A 22,072-nucleotide genomic window follows, 5' to 3' on the forward strand; every position below is an offset into this window, starting at 1 on the left:
ATGATTTCGGCTCGGGTAGGAGGCAGGCTAACACTACCCGAAACTACGCGTTTGAGCTAGGCTAATTACGGGCGATACGGCTCTATCTCCCTTGTTACTGCACGCACAGTCGAAAGGATGGTGTCTATCTGCTTGTCATGGACTCGGGAGTGAGGCAAGACACGAAAAAAAAAATGTTGGCGTATCACTTTAAGTTAAACTTTGATTTAATCTCCTTCCTTCCACCTGTCTGTCTCTCTCTATGTGTGTGTGTGTGTGTGTGTGTGTGTGCGCATGTGTGAAGCTTATGAAAACGTGACACAAAAGCACATTTCATCTCAACACTTCTTGTTCAGTGGTTACTTCAACAGCACAAATGAAAGTAACTGCAGCAACACAGCTCTCATTACTTATGAGCCAACCGGTCGTGGAGCTGACATATAAGAGAACAGAAAATTGTCAGTCTATTTCCTAAGTAAGCTGTTTTAAATGTTATAGATAGTAAGTGTGACCAGTGAGGCTGTGAACGGCTGAATCTATAACCATGCATCGGAGAGGAGATTATGCACTTATCAGGTATTTCAAAGTGTTTCTAGGCAAATAAATGCGAGTGAAGAGCAGCTGAGACTGTGATATTGTGACCTGGTTGAGCTTTATTCAGTTTTGTTAAATGGTGTTGACTAAAGGTTCATCTCTTTTTTTCAGTGATATGCATGGGGCTGTGCCTGGGGAACAGAGGCAAGGTAAGGAAACCATTTTGTTGTACTGACTGCAATTATCAACTCCTACAGTAATTATAGAGCAATAGTAAACTGAAACCTGCAGATACAGGCCTTACACTAACAGAAAGTGAATGTAGATCTTAACGATAATAATAATGGCTTACATTTATATAGTGCTTTTTTATCAATACCCGATACCCCAGGAAGTAGTACAAAAAGTGTTTTGACTATACGGTATATATGAGATCTATTTAACCTTGTAAAGGCAGCACAGTTATACACAGTTATGTTACAGATCATTAAGCACTAAAATATCTTTCTTCATTTGTCTCCAGCCCACTGGAGGAAATTCTATGTGGATGTGGCTGGAAAAACTAATGACGCTCATCAGAGCTATGTTAACAAGTTAAGAAGAGCTGGCCACACTCAGGTGTCTTCTCTTGATGAGTGCGACTACTGTGTGGTTTTCTGTCCTGTCGCCTCACGAGTGGGAACGGACGTCAGCGAGGCCCTGGATAGAGATGGTAATGGTTGTCCAGTTCTACACAGGCTGGTCAAATGTATACAGACTAATCAGTGATTAAAGTTTCTTATTTTGTTGTTAAAATACAATAAACAGGTCTTACTGACTTGTTTTTGTGCAGACCCCTAGTGCTACACATTCTCAGTCTTTGAAAAGAGAATCTATTCAGACTTTTAAGTAACACCGTTATTCTGGCTAAAAGTGGTTGACATGATATAATTCTGACATGAATAGATAACAGCAAGTGAAATAAACAACCAGACATCAGAGTATGCATTAATATTTTCTTCTCTCTGATTGATTTGTTGTGTTATCTCAGCGGCTACAGGGGGTAAACCGGTGATCCTGGTGGTGATGCATCACACCATTAATCCTAACCATGTTATATCTGAAAGCAAGAGGCTGGTGAACAAAACAAACGTCCACCTCACAGTGGACTGTTTGTTCCGCGAGGACAAACTCCTGAACTCTAAGACCAATGACCTCGCATGGCAAAATATCCAGGAGTCTCTTAAACTGTCAAAGGTAATGACTGGATTTCCTCATGTATGCATCAGTAAATCTACTGATACAGTCAATAACCAACTATGAATGTGTTCCACAACTGAAATGATACACATGATATAGTTGAATGACCATTCATTTTCATTACTCATGTTTCTTTCTTTCCTTTGTCCTTGCAGGGATTGCCACTTGTTTCTTGGGTCCTTCAATGTAAGTATAGTTTCTGGTGTGTTATGTTCATACTGGCTCTTGCTATAACAGGTACAAAATCCTTCTGTGCAAAAACATTATTCTAAAGTTCAGGTTATTCTTAAATTAGGCTTCATCTGTCGGATTTATCCAGTGGATGTTTCCCAAAACTAAAGACTTGGGGCCGGATCTACTAAAGGATTGCGTGTATAAAAACGTGTGCAAACTTGACTGCACGCACAAAGCTGATCTGCTAACCGGGCGCACCGAGGATTGCGTCTCTCAAACGGGCAAAATTTCAATGTGAAATCCATTTAGCGTGTTTGCCTTAATGAACGCTGTTTGAAGTTAGTATCTGTGTCAAATATAAGAGACAGTGTTTTGGGTGTGAGTCTTCTCTAAATAACTGCATGCTGTGATCACGTTGTAATGAATTAATTTAATGAAAATGACACGTCTAATGGTCAAAACTATGAGAATAAAACCCAGGTTGTAAAGAAACCTTGGTTTTTCTTGAATTTAATTTGCATTATAGGATAATTATAATTATAATATATAGGATAAGCTCAGGTACGGTAAGTAGTTTTAGGATTGTTCAACTTGTAAATGATACCAGATGATTCATTGCTCTGTTTTTCTTTTTCTTTTCAGTGACGGAAAGCCAAAAGTATTACGTCTTACTTTTGGTGCTTTTCATCATTTTGATTATCCTTGTGGTTCTAGTCTCAAAATTTAAGGAAATACGCTGACAGCTGTCACTGTCATGACTAAATCAAAAGGAATCAGAGTCACATGATGACATTACATTACTCTCAGTGGATCAAAATACATGTGCTACACTGTTTGTGCCTTCTTCTTATATCTGTTAATGTAGTTAGTGAGGGCCGATACAGATGTTTTTGGAATGAAGATTTTGGTCACATATTAACCTGGAGGAGAAGCAAACCTGCAGATACAGGCCTTACACTGAAATGACCATGTGTACAGTACTTCAGTTAAACCTTGATCAATTTAAATATAACTATAAATGAATACTCTTGTGTCATAGTCTTGTGTCAATCAAACAGTTTGAACAACAACCAATTGTCCAAACAAAAATGTACAAATAGGTTTATGAGTATTGTTTTGATATACAGTATACTTGGAAAAAATGTGAATATGTTGTTTAATGAGGATGTAAAGTCGGGACAGTGACCCGACAGTGACAGTGCTTCAGCTTTTCTGTTGTGTACATGTTTAACATTTTTAGTAAGGTAGCCTGTGACGGCGCTGTTTTAAATGAATATGGACATCTCTGTAAAATAAAAACTATTGCCTCTTTGTGCTGCTTCAAACATAAAGATGGTATGATTCACCAAAAACAAATAAAAACTGGTCAGTCAAAGAAACTGTGTCATGTTTTGGTCCCCCGCCCCCCCCAAATGTTGAACTATCCCTTTAAAGCTGCACGTTCTCCCCTTGTGCTAAGACATTTCACTCTCCTTCCTTCCACTTCTCTCTCTCTCTCAATGTGTGTGTGTGTGTGTGTGTGTGTGTGTGTGTGTGTGTGTGTGTGTGTGTGTGTGTGTGTGTGTGTGTGTGTGTGTGTGTGTGTGTGTGTGTGTGTGACGCTTATGAAAATGTGACACAAAAGCACATCTCATCTCCACACTTCTTGTTCAGTGGTCACTTCAACGGCACAAGTGAAACAAACTGCAGCAACACAGCTCTCATTACTTATGAGCCAACCAGTCGTGGAGCTGACCTACAAGACAAAGCAAATTATCAGTCTATTCCGTAAGTAAGCTGTTTTAAATGTTATAGATAGTGAGTGTGAGGCTGAACTGCTGAATCTCTAACCATGCATCGGAGAGGAGATTATGCACCTGTCAGGTATTTCAAAGTGTTTGTAGGCAAAAGAGTTGAACTTGAGAGCAGCTAAGACTTTGATTTTCTGAACTAACTGAGCTTTATTCAGTTTTGTAAAATGGTGTTCATTCTCTTTTTTTCAGTGATATGTCTGAGGAACAGATGTCAGGTGAGGAAACCATTGTAGTGAACTGAATGCAATTATCAACTACTACAGTAACTATAGTTCAATAGTAAACTAGCAACCATTTAAAACTATTAAAGCCCCTGTACGGAGCTTTTAACTGGATACGCAAAAGTCTCTGGTTTCTGCTGATGTGTCTCTGTTACCTACAACAGCAAATGAGCCCATCAGTGTAAAGATACGCTATTAATCTAATTCTATACCTTTGGAAGGCATGGTCGGGTCGGACCACTGACAAAACAATACGAATAGATACATTACGCTGCAAAAAAGGAAGAAAAAAAAAGCAAGTCCCGTCTTCTTTCCGATGTTTCCAAAACAAATCTACACGCACCGGCCAGACAAACGTCTTCACGACAGTGGAAAATGCAGTCTTCGTTCCGGCAAAACACCACTGCTTTTGTCCACAGGGGCCGCCAAAATCAACACTAAATGAAAAGTCTGTACAGGGGCTTTAAGGCAAATATCTTTATGCTGGATACTTGTTTGTAAAATGGGCTGCTAGTGTATAATGAATCATGAACTGGCTCATAAACTCAGCAGACCAGTTTAAGGTAGCACAGTTATGTTACAGATCATTAAAGCAGAAGTGAGTGGTCCGGTCGTTTTCGCTAATGCTGCGTTCCAGGCAGGCTTTTGAAATCGTAAATTACAGCTTCAAGTCACAACTTACGACTTTGTAGCGTTTCAGGCAACCCACTCGTGTTTTTCCGACCTGTTTTACCGGTGAAAGTCACTATAACGGCCACTCGTAACTTCCGACCGGTGAACTCGTACCAGATCGAACTGGTACCACTTCACGGTCGGAAAAATACGAGTTTCCTTGAACGCACCATAACAGTCCTCGTCGCTACGTCACCACATTCACGGCGTTCCTTGGCTGCACACACAGCCCTGCATGCCGTTCTCTCTCCTCATTGGATAAAAACTGTAGGATACGATAAATGTTTTCTCCTCGGCTCAGAGCAGAGCAGAGGGACTGACAGACCCGTGTTTCGGTCCAAACACTCTATGTAAGTGATTGCTGTCGGAAGATATAACTATTTAAGACTTATATTAACACAAATATATCACTTACTTCTGCTTTAAGCACTAAAATGTATCTTTCTTCATTTGTCTCCAGCCCACTGGAGGAAATTCTATGTGGATGTGGCTGGAAAAACTAATGACGCTCATCAGAGCTATGTTAACAAGTTAAGAGGAGCTGGCCACACTCAGGTGTTTTCTCTTAATGAGTGTGACTACTGTGTGGTTTTCTGTCCTGTCTCCTCACGAGTGGGAACGGACGTCAACGAGGCCCTGGATAGAGATGGTAATGGTTGTCCAGTTCTACACAGGCTGGTCAAATGTATACAGACTAATCAGTGATTAAAGTTTCTTATTTTGTTGTTGAAATACAATAAACAGATCTTACTGACTTGTTTCAGTGCAGACCCCTAGTGCTACACATTCTCAGTCTTTGAAAAGAGAATCTATTCAGACGTTTAAGTAACACTGTTATTCTGTCTAAAAGTGGTTGATATGATATAATTCTGACATGAATAGATAACAGCAAGTGAAATAAAGAACCAGACATACAGTATGCATTAATATTTTCTTGTCTCTAACTGATTTGTTGTGTTATCTCAGCGGCTACAGTGGGTAAACCGGTGATTCTGGTGGTAATGCATCACACCATTAATCCTAACCATGTTGTAGCTGACAGCAAGAGGTTGGTGAACAAAGCAAACGTCCTCCTCACAGTGGACTGTCTGTTCCGTGAGGACAGACTCCTGGACTCTAAGACCAATGACCTCGCATGGCAAAATATCCAGGAGTCTCTTAAACTGTCAAAGGTAATGACTGGATTTCCTCTAATGTATTAGACATCAGTAAATCTACTGATACTGTCAATAACCAACTATGAGTGTGTTCCACAACTGAAATGATATAGTTTGATGACTAATTTTCATTACTCTTGTTCTTTTCTTTTCTTTCCTTTGTCCTTGCAGGGATTGCTGCTTGTTTCTCAAGTCCTTCGACGTAAGTATAGTTTCTGGTGTGTTAAGTTCATATTGGCTTTTGATCCAACATAACAAAATCCTGCTGCGCAAAAACATTATTCTGAAGTTCAGATGATTCTCAAATGAGGCTTCATCTGTCTGATTTATCCAGTGGATTTTTCCCAAAACTAAAGACTTGTTAAACTTGTAAATGATACCAGATGATTCATTCATTGCTCTGTTTTTCTTTTTCAGATTTTCAGCGACAGATAGCCTTACTTTTGTTGCTTTTCATCATTTTGATTCTCCTTGTGGTTCTAGTCGTAAAATTTAAGGAAATGCGCTGACAGCTGTCACTGTCATGACTAAATCAAAAGGAATCAGAGTCACATGATGACATTACATTAGTCTCAGGGGATCAAAATACATGTGCTATGTGCTTACTTTTGGAATGAAGATTTTGGTCACATATTACCCTGGAGGAGGAGCAGATCTGTAGATACAGGCCTTACACTTAAATGACTGTGTGTATAGTACTTCAATTTAACTTTGATCATTTTAAATAGATCTAGAAATGAATACTCTTGCATCTTGTATCAATTGGACTGTTTGAACAACAACCAATTTAAAACAAAAAATGTACAAATAGGTTTATGAGTATTGTTTTGATATACTTGAAATAGAAATGGAAAAATGTTAATCTGTTGTTTAATGAGGATGTAAAGCCGGGATAGTGACCAGACAGTGACTGTGCTTCAGATATACAGCTTTTCTGTTGTGTACATGTGTTTGGTGAAGTAGCCTGTGATGGCACTGTTTTAAATATGGACATCTCTGTAAATAAAAAGTGTTCCTCTCTGTGCTGCTTCAAATATAAAGATTGTATGGTTCACCAAAAACAAATACAAACTGTTCAGTCAAAGAAACTATATGATGTTTTTGTTTTGTTTTTTTTCATTTGAGAATTTGTTAGTTGGCATGAACTAACTACACTAAGCCTTGAAGACACAGTATGAAACAAATGAGGTAGGCATCTACGCTGATTTCTCACTCAAAAGCTAGTTTTGTTTGATAGTGTTAGTTCATTCATATCAGAGCCCAGTGAGCAAAGGGAAAACTGTGTAATGACTGAACATGTGAAGTAGTTTCAGATCCAAACAAAGTGCATTTTGGGTAATCTGACAGCATTTAAAGGGGAACTAAGCAAGTCTGGTCGCCTTTCCGCTGTTTTGCTAACCCTCCTCTCCTCCATGTCGTTTATCATATACACGTAACAATGTGTATATCTGTGTAGTCTTATCTGTCATAAACAAGAGATTACAGGTTACGGGGCGCGTTACGTTTGTGTGGCGGTGCCGCAGAGACGAGAGCTGGGACACCGGGTCGGAGGCTCTGATCTTACAAGGTTGGTTTTCAGCCAAGAGACGCTAGGTGGAAGGCAGAGAGCCTCTATTCTCCCTGGAACTAGTTACAAGTCATTGATTTAACCAGAACTAGGACTCTGAAGCTGTTTAATTAAGGTGAAAATGTAGCATAGTTAAGATAAAAAAAATCTTGCATAGTTCCCCTTTAAAACCCTCAATGAAATCCAACAAACTCATGACAGGGAACAGAGTCAAAATTAGCCAACTATGCAAAGAGAGGGAGTTAGAAACAACAGTGTGTGTCTGTTGATATTCCAGCCCTGCCTTCACGTGAAGCCATTTGTGCACACAGGTATGACTGGTATAACCAATCATAATAACTCTGTGTGTCTCTCAGGTGGCATCCTGTTGAATACTTTAAATGCCATAATCTTGACACAAATTCGATGTAACTTTGAATTCACAGCAGACACTTCAGCCATTTTGCTCCTCTCTCTCTCTCTCGCTCTCTCTCTGCTTGATGACAGCTCTGCACTGAGCAGCAGAGCTCTGGTGGAGGGGGATTAGTTAACATGGAGGGGGGCAGCCGGGGGGTGGGGGGATGGGGTGGGGTGTTAAGGTCACGCCTCTGGCCTAAAAAGGCGAAGCAGAATACCAGCAGCAGCGATCCGCTCTAAGAATAACTCGGGGCCTGAGGCTCAGACACATAGCATGAACCTAATAGCACCTAATGAGATTCACAGTTTGATCGTTGGCAGCTGAAGGTTTTTGACAAAAACTAATAAAGAGGAAGATTTTTTTATGTTAAAGCAAAGTGAAACCACGGGCCACACTGTGATCTCGTCACTCCAGCACCAACATTGGCCGGGGGGTATAAAGTTACCTTGAAGCTCTCTCTCCCAGTCAGTCTTTCCCTCACATCGGCCGTCAGTCCCTCTGGTCGGTCTAATTCTGTCAGAGCTGGTGGAGGGGGGGGGGGGGTGCAGGACTGCTCGATCTACAACACCAGTCCCTACCAAGCAAAGGGTAAAGACGGTGACCACCTCAGCTTGGTCTCTGTCTGTCTCCCCACAGTCAACCACTGGGATAGAAGTCACCTACCTGGACCACCTCACCTCACCCCGCCGTCATCTGGACCCGCCGACAGTGTCTGACTCCTGGGACAAGAAAAGAGAAGAAAAGAAAAGAAAAGAAAAGAAAAAAGTGCAGATTTAAGTCCTGGGAATGGAAAAAGAGGTGTAGTGTTACCAGTGGTGGCCAAAGGGTTCAGGTTTTCCACATATCCTCAGCTCCAAACATTCACATGACGTTGCTGGATTGGAATTAAAGACTGGGATTAAATTGCACAGACGAGTTGAGGATCTACTGTAAATATTTGCTTTCATGGCAACATAATCTGCACAAAGGATTTACTGTTGGAAACTGAACTTTTATTTTGAAACTATGACTGAAACAGTTGAAGGTAAAGTATCGCTGCATTAAGTATTACTACTGTCACAGTTCTATTACATAACAGAAGCTTCTCGTTGTGTAGATGTGAAGCTCTGTGTGTTTTGTTTTGCACACAGACACTGTGATGTTGTGCTATCTGGTGTGTATGTGTGTGTTGGAGGGGGGGGGTGGGATTTCATGATTGGAAGCAGCTAAAAATATGCTGCTATCATGTATCTGCTATTTGTAATGCAGCTTTAAAGCCCCTGTGACATCGACAGTGCTGTATGAGGTCTGTCAGCATCAACACTGCGCCTCCTATAGCATGTAACCACGTCAAGAAACGACACTGCTGTGATACCAGATTCACTGGGTTTTGTCTGTGGGTGATGAAATCACAAATGCCGGCAAGTGTAGAGGCAGAGGGCAGCTGTGGTCGCCATCGAAGATCTAAAGCTTGTAATCTCGAGAACTCATGAATGTCACTGCTTCATTACACAGCAGGTGTTTCAACCTGATTTACCTGATTAAGCAGATTCTTGGCACCATGTGGGCATGAACTTGATTGACAGCCCTGTGGTCCTCTGGGGTGTTTCAATGCACTGGTGTGAGGGCGGGACAACACTAACCTCAACAGAGCTGGCCTGTGTGTGTGTGCAGGGCCTTTAGATAAGGGATAACTAACCAGTTATCTGGAACAAAGCTCTGTTTTCTTCAGATATTAATGCATTGCCATGGTTATTGCCAGGGCTTCAGGGCTTATTATCAGTCACATCATGGTCTTAATCATCCAAGACTGTAGGTTTGGCTCTAAGATTTGGAGAAAAACTAGTTGGGGAAACATGTATTGAAATCATTTGTTTCCAAAGGTCAAGAATGAACCTTTGTATTCTTCTGGTATTCTCAGGATTTTCTCACAGTTACTTCTTAATAATCTCCTTACATCAAGGAAATGAATTGTGGTAAAAGCCCTACTCACTTGTTCCTCTTTATTCTTTCTCTTTTCCTCCGGTCACATGAGGACTGACTTAGACAAACTGAAACTGTGGACGGCCCACGGTCCTGTAAAAGACAACAATATTTTCCAATATTTTTCTCACACTGCTGCATTTACAGTACAACACATAAACAGAGGAACCTTTCAGTGCTTTACAATAATAATTTATGAGCAACTATGCACAAGGAGATGTTCACATTTTGGTAAATTTGCTATAACCTGCTTGATTCTTGTCATGTTTCTATCCCTTTTTCTTTGGCTGGTGAATATGTAGCTTCTTTTCTAGTCTTTGGCAGCGAGTGTGTTTCAGACTCATCATGGGAGTTATGACAGTTCATCGAAACAGTCAGAAGTGTTTATACAACAGACCATAGTTAGAGAAGTGAGCTGGTGTCTGTGAGGCAGTGAGCAGATCACATACAGTATAAGACTCCAGTATAAAAGTGGAGCACAAACATTAGCTGTTTGTACACATTTACAAATTGATATTTTCCAAATATTGATTACAAATAACACATACGATGGACACTGAGCCTGTGATACAGCTGATACAGTGCTACCTAGGATGTGATGTCTCTACTTTGTCATTATGGTGACCTGTAATCCATTTTCTCATACCACTTATACTATTTCAATCTGTCTAAATGGACATTACAGCAGGTGCAACACTAACAGCAGATGGGGACACGGAGACAGCTTCAACCAAGCCACTAACCTGATCAATAACATCACAATACTTAACCAGCCAGGGCGTAAAGGCCTCTGCTACGCTCTGTGCACTTACTAAGGAGATGTTATGACCACAGTTCTCTGTATTCTGACCAAATAGGTAACCGCAAGATGAGCTGCCATGGATACGCAGCGAGAGTAACAACAGAAATCTCATCCACAGTGTAAAGACAAGTCAGCCATAAAAGGAGGAATCGTACATGGATGGTTGGTCAAACCATTTAGAGTTGGGTTTAGAAAGTGTTGGCCAACAGAGGCGTCAGACTGATGGGGGGAAGAATGATTTACAAGTTGTAATATTCTATATTTTAATGCCTAGTTATGATGTCTAGAAATTGTTAAATTGGTTTTATTGACAGTGATTCTGACATCTAACTGTGGGTTTTTCTGAATAAGTTCACAGAGGATTCATAAGGTCAAAGTGTCAGGATAAAAACATGGCCTCAGTATTTTAGTGGTTTATTGGTTAAACTAAAAGAGGAAATGGACAGTGGGTTTTACCTCATTGGTGGGCGGCACGGCAGATATCTACCCAGTATCTGCTGTACACAACAAGATAACCACTGAGTGAGCTGGCAGAGCTAAATGGATCATCACTGGGCACCTATATTTTATAGCAAAAGTTTGCTCTGAATCGACTACCACAACTAGCACACAACAACACATGACTACAGGATGTGGTCGGCCTGATGCTTATGACAGAAAATCTATCTGTGCTCAGAAACCACAACTTAAAATGTCTGGTGTCAGCTATTGCACTGAATCTTCCAGTGATTGACAGTGAAACCGCTGTGGGTCATATCAACTTGTTGCATTTGTAGTAAAGTAACTTACAAAAAAACAAAATCACAACTTTGGCCAGATTTCAAAGACTCAAAAGTCTCTGTCGCCTTATTTTCAATGAATACAGCCTGCCAGTAGAGTAACTGTGACTGAAACAGGATGTTTTGTAAGTGTACTTCCTTCACATCAGGATATTTACAGTCTCTTCACAGTTACACTGATCAATCAAACTTGTTCAAGCATTTGACTGAAATGTTACTAGCACTAAAAGCTCGAATTTATATAAAATATTATCCACATGACCAATCACTGATGGGGTTTATTGTTATTTTTGGTGTTTACAAAAGAGAACCTGGTATTTCTCTAACTTTAGCTATTTACCACAATGGTAGAAAAAGAAACACGTATTATTTTGTCATTACACAACATAAATACAAGACTTTTGCCTTGGGTTTATTTGAAATTTGCACCAGTTTATATTGCAGCCTGTGCTTTTGAGCATCACTTATTAGAGTTACTCATGTCTTATCTCTGATGTCACAGTGATCATGGTGCTGTTTGCAGAGAAAATTAAACAGGAGTGATGACATTACATACACATTTCTAAAAGGTTACAGAAATGGTCATGAATCATCCTTCAGAGACCAGAGGTATCTGTCCAAAATGTCAGTGGTAAGTGGTTGTCAAAATATCTTTCTCAGTACAAGCAGAGTGTCTGACATCAGTATCCTTGGGCCACGGTGCAAGTGAAGTACATATTGCAAAGAGGCCATCATCCATTAATCTGACATGTCCTTTATATTATCTTCTAATAGGAATCAGCTGATAAAAAAAGGATGAGTAACCACACGGACGTTTTTCAGGACATTTAGTCACACTTACTCAAACCTTCAGTGTCCTGACAGTCGTCCCACAGCAGCCTGCAGCCTCTGGGAGGTTTCAGATACAGTCACTCATATTTTGAACTGACCTGTTGGAGTCAGAGTAATGAAATTAGACAGACGTGTGTGAGTGTGTGTTTAGAGTGCTGCTAAGCTGTTTGAGCCAGCAGTAACAGAGTAATCTAAAGTAGCTGCCAAAATTGAGCTGAGGAGAGTCAACAGGTGGTCTGAACTCATCTAACACAGTCACGGTGACATTAACAACTGACACATTTTATGACAAAAAGACACTTAGTGAACCCATTGTCTTACATCTTAATGACAGAAGGTAAATAAATGATGCACAGTTGAAACTTGATGTTTACAGGCACACTACTTGTTTTCTCTTATGACATTGTACTTGTATCATTGTATCATCTACCTTATTTAAAACAGAAAAAAGATACTAGTTCCATATTAGGACAATGCATGGCTGAGTCAGTGTTAAGACCCTGTTTGGAAAACTGTCAGAAATTTCACTGTCAACTTTCTGACCCTAAATGGTAGTTGACCCACTTTCCACAAAACTTCAGGTAACTTAATTTAGACACTTTTCCTCCTTCTGAAAATCACACCCTGTGGCATGAAATGTAACTTCATGAATATTGTGGACAGTCAGTGCTTATGTGCTGAGAAAGCTGTTCAGTAAGGCCAGATAGATGCTAACTTACTGTAGCTATGGTAAATAGTATAACCCTACAACATATCATGAAGAAATGTTAAACTTTTGCTATACATTTTGTGTAAAACCACTCTGGCCTCACAAAGTATGAATAGTAGGATTCACAAAACATTTGCTGTGGTCAAATTAGCATGTTGTGTAACTCCCATAGTGCTAACGTACCTTTAAGTACAACCTAACGTACCAATGGTAAAATAAACAGTTAGCCAACTTTTCACATTATTACAACTTCAATAATTATAAAACACATAAAATAAGTAACCCTCAGTAATACTTACATTCAACGCAACAACAAAGGAATTTACAAACGAAATAGAAGATATCTGACAACATTTTCTTTGTTAGAGATCGTAAAACGCGGTAAATTTACTGTCAAGCCAGGAGTAAAAGAGAAAAGAAAAGCTGTTGCTATGGAACGCAGCAACGGTTGCTATGGTGACACAAAGTTTAACTGAACTAACTGCTAGCTAGCCAGTGTTGCTGCAATCTGACTCCACCAGCCATGAAAATCACCAACACGTCTTTAGCATCAGATTTTCTATTCGGCTTACTAGCTCGTAAGCTGTTTACGGAAAAAGGAAAAAGAAAAAAAACAGCAACAACATAATGGCTCTGATAAACAGTCTTAAATCGGCGCCAACTGCCAGTTAGCAACTAGCTTAGTAGCGAGAAAGGTTCAAACTGTTAGCCAATGGGTAAATTTTATTCAGAGGAGCTGGTGGAGAGCGAAGTAGAGCTTAAAAAAATGGACTTACCATCAGGTGGATGACAACATTACAACAGATAGAGGCGGGTTTCCCTCTGTGTCGGATGGATAGGTAAGTTAGGAGAGTTTGTTTTACACACTCTCAACTTAGTGCTAGCAAAACATCTAAGCTAACTTGGTTTGGTTTGGATTGTTTGCTGTCCCCAAACTCTGTAAACAGGCTGCAAAAGTTTGTGACAAGTGAGCAGAACATGTCTCTCTTATTTTTACCATTCTGAACACCAAAGTGTATTTTCTTTTCCAGTCACTAGATTTACAGTACTTTGGTGTTGGCTGCCTCAAGTTGTGCTGGTAAACATGGCTGTGGCTTTGGTCTCAGTCAGAGCATTGATAGAACTTCCTCTGGTCTCAGTCTCAGTCACTTTGCAACATTTCAAAGCTCTGTTACATTCTTCTATTTTTTCCCCCCACCTCAAAATCAACAATACAAACTGTTTAAAATGTATTTATTGTGTTATGTTTTTTTTTCTATTTTGCCAAATCAACATCGTAATGAAATAGCCTAACAGTTTATTAGGTCCACAATGTTAAAACTGACATTGTTCAATATAGTAAAACCTCCTTACACAGAGATTATAATGTTGAGTTTTTATTAAAATGTAGTCAGAGAGGTGTTGACTCACTTGATGGTCAGTTTGGAGCATGCAGTTAATAGTAGTGTTGACCTGTACTGCATTATACTAAGCTGTGCCTCCGATATTTGCATGTATTCATAGGTTGAGCATTGTATTTTTGCATACAATAAATAAAGTAAATTACAGAATATTGGAAATGGCTCTTAGCATAATGATGCAGTACAATACAACAGCAATTAAGCACAACTTCCATTACAAGGTGTACTCTTAACTGGCATCTTAATACTCTCCTCTACAGCTACTACTACTACCAAAGGCAGCCAGCAGTGTGAATCATGTGTGAAAATATATTTATTATGAGCTCTTATACTGAAGGTCACATTCAATGCATTGTATCTGACTGTGGTTTCTCTCATTGTACCCCTCAGCACGGTCGTCGACCACCACCACGACCATGGTCATCGACAGCAAGAATGGAGACGCTGGGTCACTGTCTGCAGGGGGCTCCAAGAAAACCTTCACAGATAACGTCTACTCCACGTTCAGCTCCCCGCTGGCCTGGATCTTAGTCCTGGCTCTCGTCATTACATGGTCTTGTGTTTTTGTCATCATGTTTGATCTGGCGGACTACAACACCATTTCAGGTATGGAGAGGTGTTTGTTGATTACTTGCTGGTTCTACCTCATGTCACCTGTTGTTGGCTGCTCAGAACAGGGGTTCACACTGCATATGGCTGCTGGATAACTTCTGTTTTTGTGGGTTAAAACAAGTTTAACTTCCTACTTTCCCAGTCAAGCCACCAATGTGCTGCATATGGTGCCACCTAGAGTTTTTTAAGATGAACTTATATTGCTTTGTTTACATAGTCCTGTTCCATTATCAGTTTTTGTCTGATAAATCCAGTGTTGGATAAGATCAGTAGTTTGATGCCAGATGTCTTGCTGGCTGGGTTTATGGTGGAGAGATGGCAAACTGTCTCTCAGAGATAGAGCTGATCAAACAGTGCCAACAGGAACAAACTGAGAAGGTGTTGTAATCTAATGCCACATTTATATGATCAGCAATGTGACGAGTCAACTGCAAGTGGATCTGTCGGTTAATTTAATGACAATTATGCCTGGACAGTTGTAAGACTGACCTACATCCTCAACATGGACAATGTGTTAGATGTATTATTATAAATGTTGTCTTTTTTGTCTTTCTCTTCTTTCCTTTTCCTCATTTTCCTGTTTGTTTCTGTGCAACACATCACCGATATAAAACTCTACTAATGTTACTTGTTCACATGTTTTTCCGTAACAGTGACATCACTAAGTTGCAAGCATTGGTTCCATCTCTCCTCATACCATTAAAACAAACAATGCTTCCAACATTTCATTAATTTCTGTTGTGTTCAACAGAAATTAGTATTCTGTTTTTCTAACCCTAACATGAACGTTTTAATTTCCCAAATTATTCCATTAGACCTTCACCAAGAAAATAGAAACCGAACCCATGAAGAAAGTTGAATAACCTTGCAAGTGTGAAACACATCATCCCATTTCTCCTAGACTATGATAGTGCTGATGAAGTATCTTCCTTATCCATAATGTCATCTTGAACAAGAGGACAAATCAGTGTATTCACTCATTTTTAGGAGAAGTCTAATTCCTCTTTTGTTCTTTCCGCCCCAGTATTCATTCATATTAATGGTCTGTTGCCAGGTCACCATCATCCCACCATCACTCACAGAAACTTTATCTCCCTCCACCACTGCCTTTTCTCTCCTCTTTCTGCCTAATGACGTTGCTTATTGCCACTGTGTTTCTCATCCAACCAGGTCCCCCTCCTGCTGTCAGGAAGGTTTTAAAGGATTCAGGGCGTAGAGGCAAGGCACCTTACCTGATACTAACTCCTCAGACCAGAAGCTCTTTGCTGATAAAACTACTAACAACCTAACATTGACTGCTAATATTAGCTATCAATGTTAGAGAGTCCTTCACAGCCAGGTCTGTAGCTGAGCTCAAGCTGCTTTCTGTCGGGTACTCACTCACTTCATGCTTGATGACGTCATTATTCTTAGTGTCCAGGGTTATAGTACAGTAGTTTATAATTTACCTTGTAGAGTTGTGTATTTGTTTCCTGCATATTTCTGTGTGAAACTCTGGTTCAAATATTTTGAAACACCAAAACAAGTTGTTTTTTTTTCCTCCTGAAAACCTGATAAACTTCGTTTTGAATATTTGAACTTCAGGTGAGCTTTATGTAACAAATATTTATTGTTCTAATCCCAAATAGGTAAATCAAGCTCCTCTGAAATCTCTATGTCTTTGAGTGTTTAAATGTTTTATGTTTTGAAAATATAGTTTTATAATTCCCAATAGTTACTTAGACTGTTTGGCATTTTTGTAGACCTGGTTGCATTCAAGGCTTATAGCTATAATAGAGAGCTAATATTTCCACAGGTTTTTAGTTTCAGATCTATGCGACAGCCCTGATTTAAAATAAAAAATGTTTTGATTGTGTCTGCTCTGGGAACTCTGGCCCTCCTTCATCAGACTGACTTGGAAACATCTGCATCAGCTTCAGGCTGATTCATTTGTTTAAATATACCTTTCTGTAAATTATCAGAAACAATTGAATTCGCAAAGGTTTTTTAAGTCAATGAATGAGGGTCCATGTATTTTTTTTGTTAAAGGGATAGTTCAAAATTTTTGGCAAATTGGTCCATTGCCATAATCCCTTTTGGGAAATCCCATCAGCCTCCATAGCGTAGCTCTGAGCAGCTCGCGGCTCTGCTCCGCCGCTCCGGATTATGGGCCAAAATGTTGAACTATCCCTTTAAATGCTCTTTGCATATCAATGTGCCATGTACAAGGCTTCATGCAGTGGTTAAACTGAAAGGTGGGCTGCTACTGCTTTTAATGGGACACTGATTAGTTCCTGAAACCCTCATTTCAGCTTTTTGGGTTTAGTTGTTGCTGCCCCCACTTCAGCTTAACCTCTATGTTTTTGAGTACGAGCTTTGTCTGCACTGGGGAAATGTAAGAGTGAAAGGTAAGAAGCTTTTACTGAAAACAATATGTCTGTTTGGTTTGGTCAAGAACAACCAGGAAAACAAGTTCAATCACAGGGAAATGAGAAACTGAATCCTCTCTTGTGTTCATGTCCCTGCTCCGCCAGGAAGCCTCACTAAGATCGGCTCAGACCCCGTGCAGGCGGTGAACGATGTCCTGGAGGAATCGGCCAATGTGGTCAGTGTAGTATTTAAATTTGCAGCCAGCCTGATCGCCCCAGAAGAAGATGAAGGTACAGTCTCTCTACAAAGATTTAATTTCATCATATAATTGGAATACAGGTGTTTCATACTGATTCCTCTCTCCTCTCCTCTAGGAAATCTATACGCAGTGAGAAAAAAAGGTTTGTACCACTGTGCTGCTTTTTGATTATTTTTGTCCTTTTGCATTGTTCATACAGCTGCAACTGCTCACTGCTTTTTCAATGTGTTGTTCATGCTGCACTTCATTACATGTGCTGTTTTTTATATAAATACTGTATATATTTTAAAATCTACACCCAGAAATGTATTTTTTCCACAGTTATCGATCTGGTTTATTATGTAAAAGTTTATCTCAAGGTCAAGTTCTGATTTAAAAACTGAATGAACAGCACATGTAATGCAACTTTTCATGACATGACTTAAAGAATCTTTCTATTTTGATCTATAAAACTTTTTGAAAAAACAAAGAAAAAGGTTTTATAGATGAAATAGTTGAAGATTGATGGATAATGATGCCACTGCAGCTCTACAGAGAATCTGTGGCTGAGGGACTCTAGAGAGAGAGAGACCACATGGCCAGGTGGTTATTGTCCTGGTGGTAGCTTTAAACTGACTTTATGTATGAACCATCTCAAAGATTCAAGATGGGTGGAGGAGGAGGAGGAGAAGGTGGAGGAGGTGAAGATTAAGAAAGCAAAAGGTACAACATCTACAATGACTCTGTTTGTGAGAATGTGTAGATTAACTCTACAGATGATAACTGATGGTTCCCCTCCCTGTAACAGCGGACTAATGAAGGCAACAAACAGGAAACCACATGTATTTATTATCTTTATTAGTTAACAAAAGATTCTGTTTGTAACTAACTGTCTCTGCTATGACGGCTGCCATTAACCAAGCACAAAGAATTTTTAACACAGGTTTTTTGTTAAAAAATTCTTTGCTCTGTTTAACAGCACTTGGGAAATACTTACAAAAAAGTGACATTTTCGGTAACCCTTCAGTTTACAGGCTGTTAATTACGTGATAATGCCAAGAAATAACAATAAATTGCGTAGTAATGTCAAGAAATAACGTTCCTAGTAATTGTCTGTTATTTCCAGGCTATTTCTACGCAATCAGTCGTTATTTCTTGGCTATTTCTTGACATTATCACCTAATTAACGGCCAGTAAATTAAAGGGTTACCAAACCTTCATAGGGGGGTCTAATAATTTTGTCCTCAACTATATACAGTGTAAAACTTATAATGCTCTTCATAGATAATGTTTATCTAATCTGTAGTATGTTTCATCCAGTTTAATCTGTATTTTTGTCCCTTCATGTTTCTGATTTTTCGTTTCTCTTTTTGTATTCAAGGAGAATTTCTACCATCTCGAAGTAAAGGTCTGTCCCTTTTATGTTTTACTTTTATGTACATTTTAGCTTGACTGCTTATAATTTATCATGATAAAGGTTAATCTACCACAGATCTTAGTTAACCCTTTACCTCACTTTAGTTTTATTTATAGTCTTATTTGTAAACAGGCCGATCTCTTAAACATCTAATGAGAAGATTTAATCTCTAACATGGACATGATATTTTTTTTTTTTACAGTAATAGAGATGCAAGTAAAGAAGAAAACACCAGTGGCTGAAGTTGTAGAGGAGGAGGAAGAGGAGGAGGGAGAGGAGGAGGAGGAGGAGGAGGAGGAGGAGGAAGAGGGAGACAAAGAAGAGGCCGCTGAGGAGGAGGAGGAGGAGGAGGAATATGCAGAAGAGGGGGAAGAACTAGAGGAGGAAGAGGAGTATGAAGATGAAGAGGAGGAGGAGTATGAGGATGAAGAATATGAGGAGGAGGAGGAGGAGGAGGAAGAAGAAGGAGTGGAGGAAGAGGAGGAAGAGGAAGGAGGAGTTGAAGATGAGGAAGAAGAAGAAGGAGCAGAGGGAGCAGCTGCTGTGGAGGAAGAGGAGGAGGAGGAGGCAGATGATGAAGAAGATGATGAACTTGAATTGAAAGAGGAGGCAGCAGCGAAGGTGGACGAAGACGATGATGATGATGATGATGAAGATGATGATGAGGAAGAGAAGGAAGACGCTGCTGAGGATAAGGAGGATGATGATGATGATGATGAAGATGAGGCTGATGATGATGATGATGATGATGTGAAGGAGTCCACTGAGGAACCTGCAGCTGCTGTGGATGAAGAGGATGATGATGATGATGATGAAGATGAAGACGAGGATGACGAAGTTTCTCCTAAACCCGTTTCCTCCTCTGACGACGAAGAGTCGGCGGTTTCTCTCGACTCCGACTCCGACGAACCCGTCGACGTCGACGACAGCGATGACGACGACGTCGCTCTGCCCGATGAAGACGACGATGAGAAAGACAGAGAAGAACACGATGAAGATGAGGATGAGGATGAAGATGAAGGCGACGATGACGACGATGCCTTCACTGACTCCTCGGACGTCGGCGACTCTGAGCTTCTCTCCAGCGACGAAGAGGAAGAGGAGAAGGACGACGACGATGACGAAGACGACAGACTAGCTGAGGGCGTCGCAACTTCTGACAGCGATGACGTCGTTGCAGCGGACAGCGATGAAGAAGATCTGGAGCTCGAACTTCCTCCCATTGCCGTAGCAACTGAGGATGAGGAGGAGGATGACGATATTGACGATCATAAACTCGCTGAAGAGGAAGAGGAGGAGGAAGAAGAGGAGGAGCTTCTTCCTCTGTCTATTGACGAAGACGACGACCACAAAGACATCAAAGCTCCTGAAGACACTGACGAAGATGATGATGATGAGGAGGAAGATGATGATGATGATGAAGATGAACTCATCTCCGTCGCCTCCTCTGACCACTTCGCAGATGATGAAGACGAGGAGGAGGAAGAGGACAGCGACCTCGACCTCGACAAAGATTTCCACATCGACCTCGATGATGATCACGACAAACTCGATGACGTCATTGAGAAGGATTTAGATGATGATGATGATGACGATGAAGACAAGAAGAAAGATGGCGTCCCTCCAGCTGAGAGCACCGACAGCGGAGTCTTAGGTGACGAAGACGACGAAGAAGACGACGCCGTTACTCTTAAAACCGATGAGGAAGAAGATGACGGCGACGACGACTCTGTGGGAGAGACGGTTTTCAGCAGCGACGTCTCCTACGACACGTCGGACAAAGGCGATGATGATGATGATGACGATGATGACGATGATGATGATAAATACGATGAAGATCTTGATACCAGCTCCTTCGAGTTCACCTTCGAGCTGGACGAAGACCTCAAAGACCTCGCGCTGGTCGACATCGACAGAGACGACGAAGATGAACTCAAACATGACATCACACCAGAGTCGTTAGCTGGCGATGATGATGATGACGATGATGAAGACGATAAGGAAGATGATGATGATGAAGATGATGACGACATCTTGCTCGCAGGTAAAGTGCATCTCACTGTGAGTTATAGCACAGTCTTACAGTACAGGCTCCTGATTGGCTGTCAGGGTTTCCCTTTCAAATCAATAATAGAATAATTTTTCTTTCAATTCTCTTTTTACTATGATGGTTTTCCATCGTTCACATGTTCATTCACAGAATTCACCGTTCTCATCCATTCATCTGTCAGTTACAACTGAATCACACAGCAATACACCGCAACTCCACAAACACTACAGATAAAACAGATACAGAAAAAGATGATCAGTCGTCCCTCAACAATACAAAAGATGAAATGTACAAAATGCAAAAGTAAGAACTAAACTCCATAGAACAGGAATGCTGGGGTGATACTAAAAGAAAAACAGTGATACAAAAGGGTTAAAAAGGAAAATGGGGGAAATGGACATAAGACATAAGACATGGCCTTAGATAAACGATTGTCGAACCGGTGTGACATACCTTATTCATCTTTTCAAAAACAGACCTTGTTGAAGTCTTTCCATCTTAAAAATGTCATAAATTATGTCAATCCACTCATCCACTGAAGGTTTTTCTAGTTTTAGCCACTTTTATGTTATAATAAAAGATCAATATCAATGATATATTATAGAAAAATATATATAAAATAAAGATGTGGCTATGCAGTGTCTGTGTTGTACATATTGACGTTTTAACATAATTACATATCGATAGTTTAATGATTAATTAGCAATATAAGGAGTTTGAACTGATTATTATTCCTTTAGCAGAAACGTTTGATATTTACACTGTACTTTGTGTGTGTGTGTGTGTGTGTGTGTGTGTGTGTGTGTGTGTGTGTGTGTGTGTGTGTGTGTGTGTGTGTGTGTGTGTGTGTGTGTGTGTGTGTGTGTAGCCACCACTGCAGCAGCCATCTCTGTCCAGGAGGAGGCAGTAAAGGCTGAGACAGATGACGATGACGACGATGAGGATGATGATGATGAGCTCAGTCAGACTGATGATGAAGATCAGAGTGATGAGGCTGAAGCAGCAGAAATCCGTGAGTTTCAGCTCCACCGTTGTTTCTGCGTTTTACACAACATGAGAAACAGATAAAGATGTAAAGAGTCTGAGTTTTTCTACAGGATCTTTCTGCAGTGTTCACTGTTTCATGGACTTTTAAACCTTGTTTCATACACTATCAAATCATTTTCAGAAGCATTACTCAAATCTATAAG

General features: G+C 40.3%; 2 protein-coding genes across 9 annotated transcripts in view; both read left to right on the top strand.

Annotated features, from left to right (window-relative positions):
• The first annotated feature begins 3,898 nt into the window (after positions 1-3,898).
• On the top strand, positions 3,899-6,314 carry LOC311007195 (uncharacterized protein). Its single transcript, XM_084000294.1, has 5 exons — positions 3,899-3,934; positions 5,073-5,261; positions 5,579-5,784; positions 5,941-5,971; positions 6,187-6,314. Exons 1-5 carry the CDS (start codon positions 3,913-3,915, stop codon positions 6,276-6,278), a joined length of 540 nt encoding a protein of 179 aa, XP_083856420.1. The 5' UTR covers positions 3,899-3,912; the 3' UTR covers positions 6,279-6,314.
• A 1,682-nt stretch (positions 6,315-7,996) lies between these two features.
• trdn (triadin) overlaps positions 7,997-22,072 on the top strand; it is a 31,444-nt gene continuing 17,368 nt past the window's right edge. For 4 of the 8 annotated variants that reach the window (XM_084000269.1, XM_084000274.1, XM_084000275.1 and 1 more), the window contains exons 1-8: positions 7,997-8,757; positions 14,607-14,822; positions 15,999-16,046; positions 17,342-17,467; positions 17,552-17,578; positions 18,797-18,823; positions 19,035-20,876; positions 21,751-21,894. In XM_084000269.1, the coding sequence (XP_083856395.1) occupies positions 8,739-8,757; positions 14,607-14,822; positions 15,999-16,046; positions 17,342-17,467; positions 17,552-17,578; positions 18,797-18,823; positions 19,035-20,876; positions 21,751-21,894 (2,449 nt within the window). In that variant the 5' untranslated portion in view covers positions 7,997-8,738. Of the gene's footprint in view, positions 8,758-10,552; positions 10,660-14,606; positions 14,823-15,995; positions 16,047-17,341; positions 17,468-17,551; positions 17,583-18,796; positions 18,824-19,034; positions 20,877-21,750; positions 21,895-22,072 lie in introns of those variants that run through there. The other 4 variants (XM_084000270.1, XM_084000271.1, XM_084000272.1 and 1 more) reach the window with 4 other exon arrangements.

The sequence above is a fragment of the Trachurus trachurus genome, assembly GCF_905171665.1.
Source record: "Trachurus trachurus genome assembly, chromosome: 24".
NCBI lineage: Eukaryota > Metazoa > Chordata > Actinopteri > Carangiformes > Carangidae > Trachurus > Trachurus trachurus.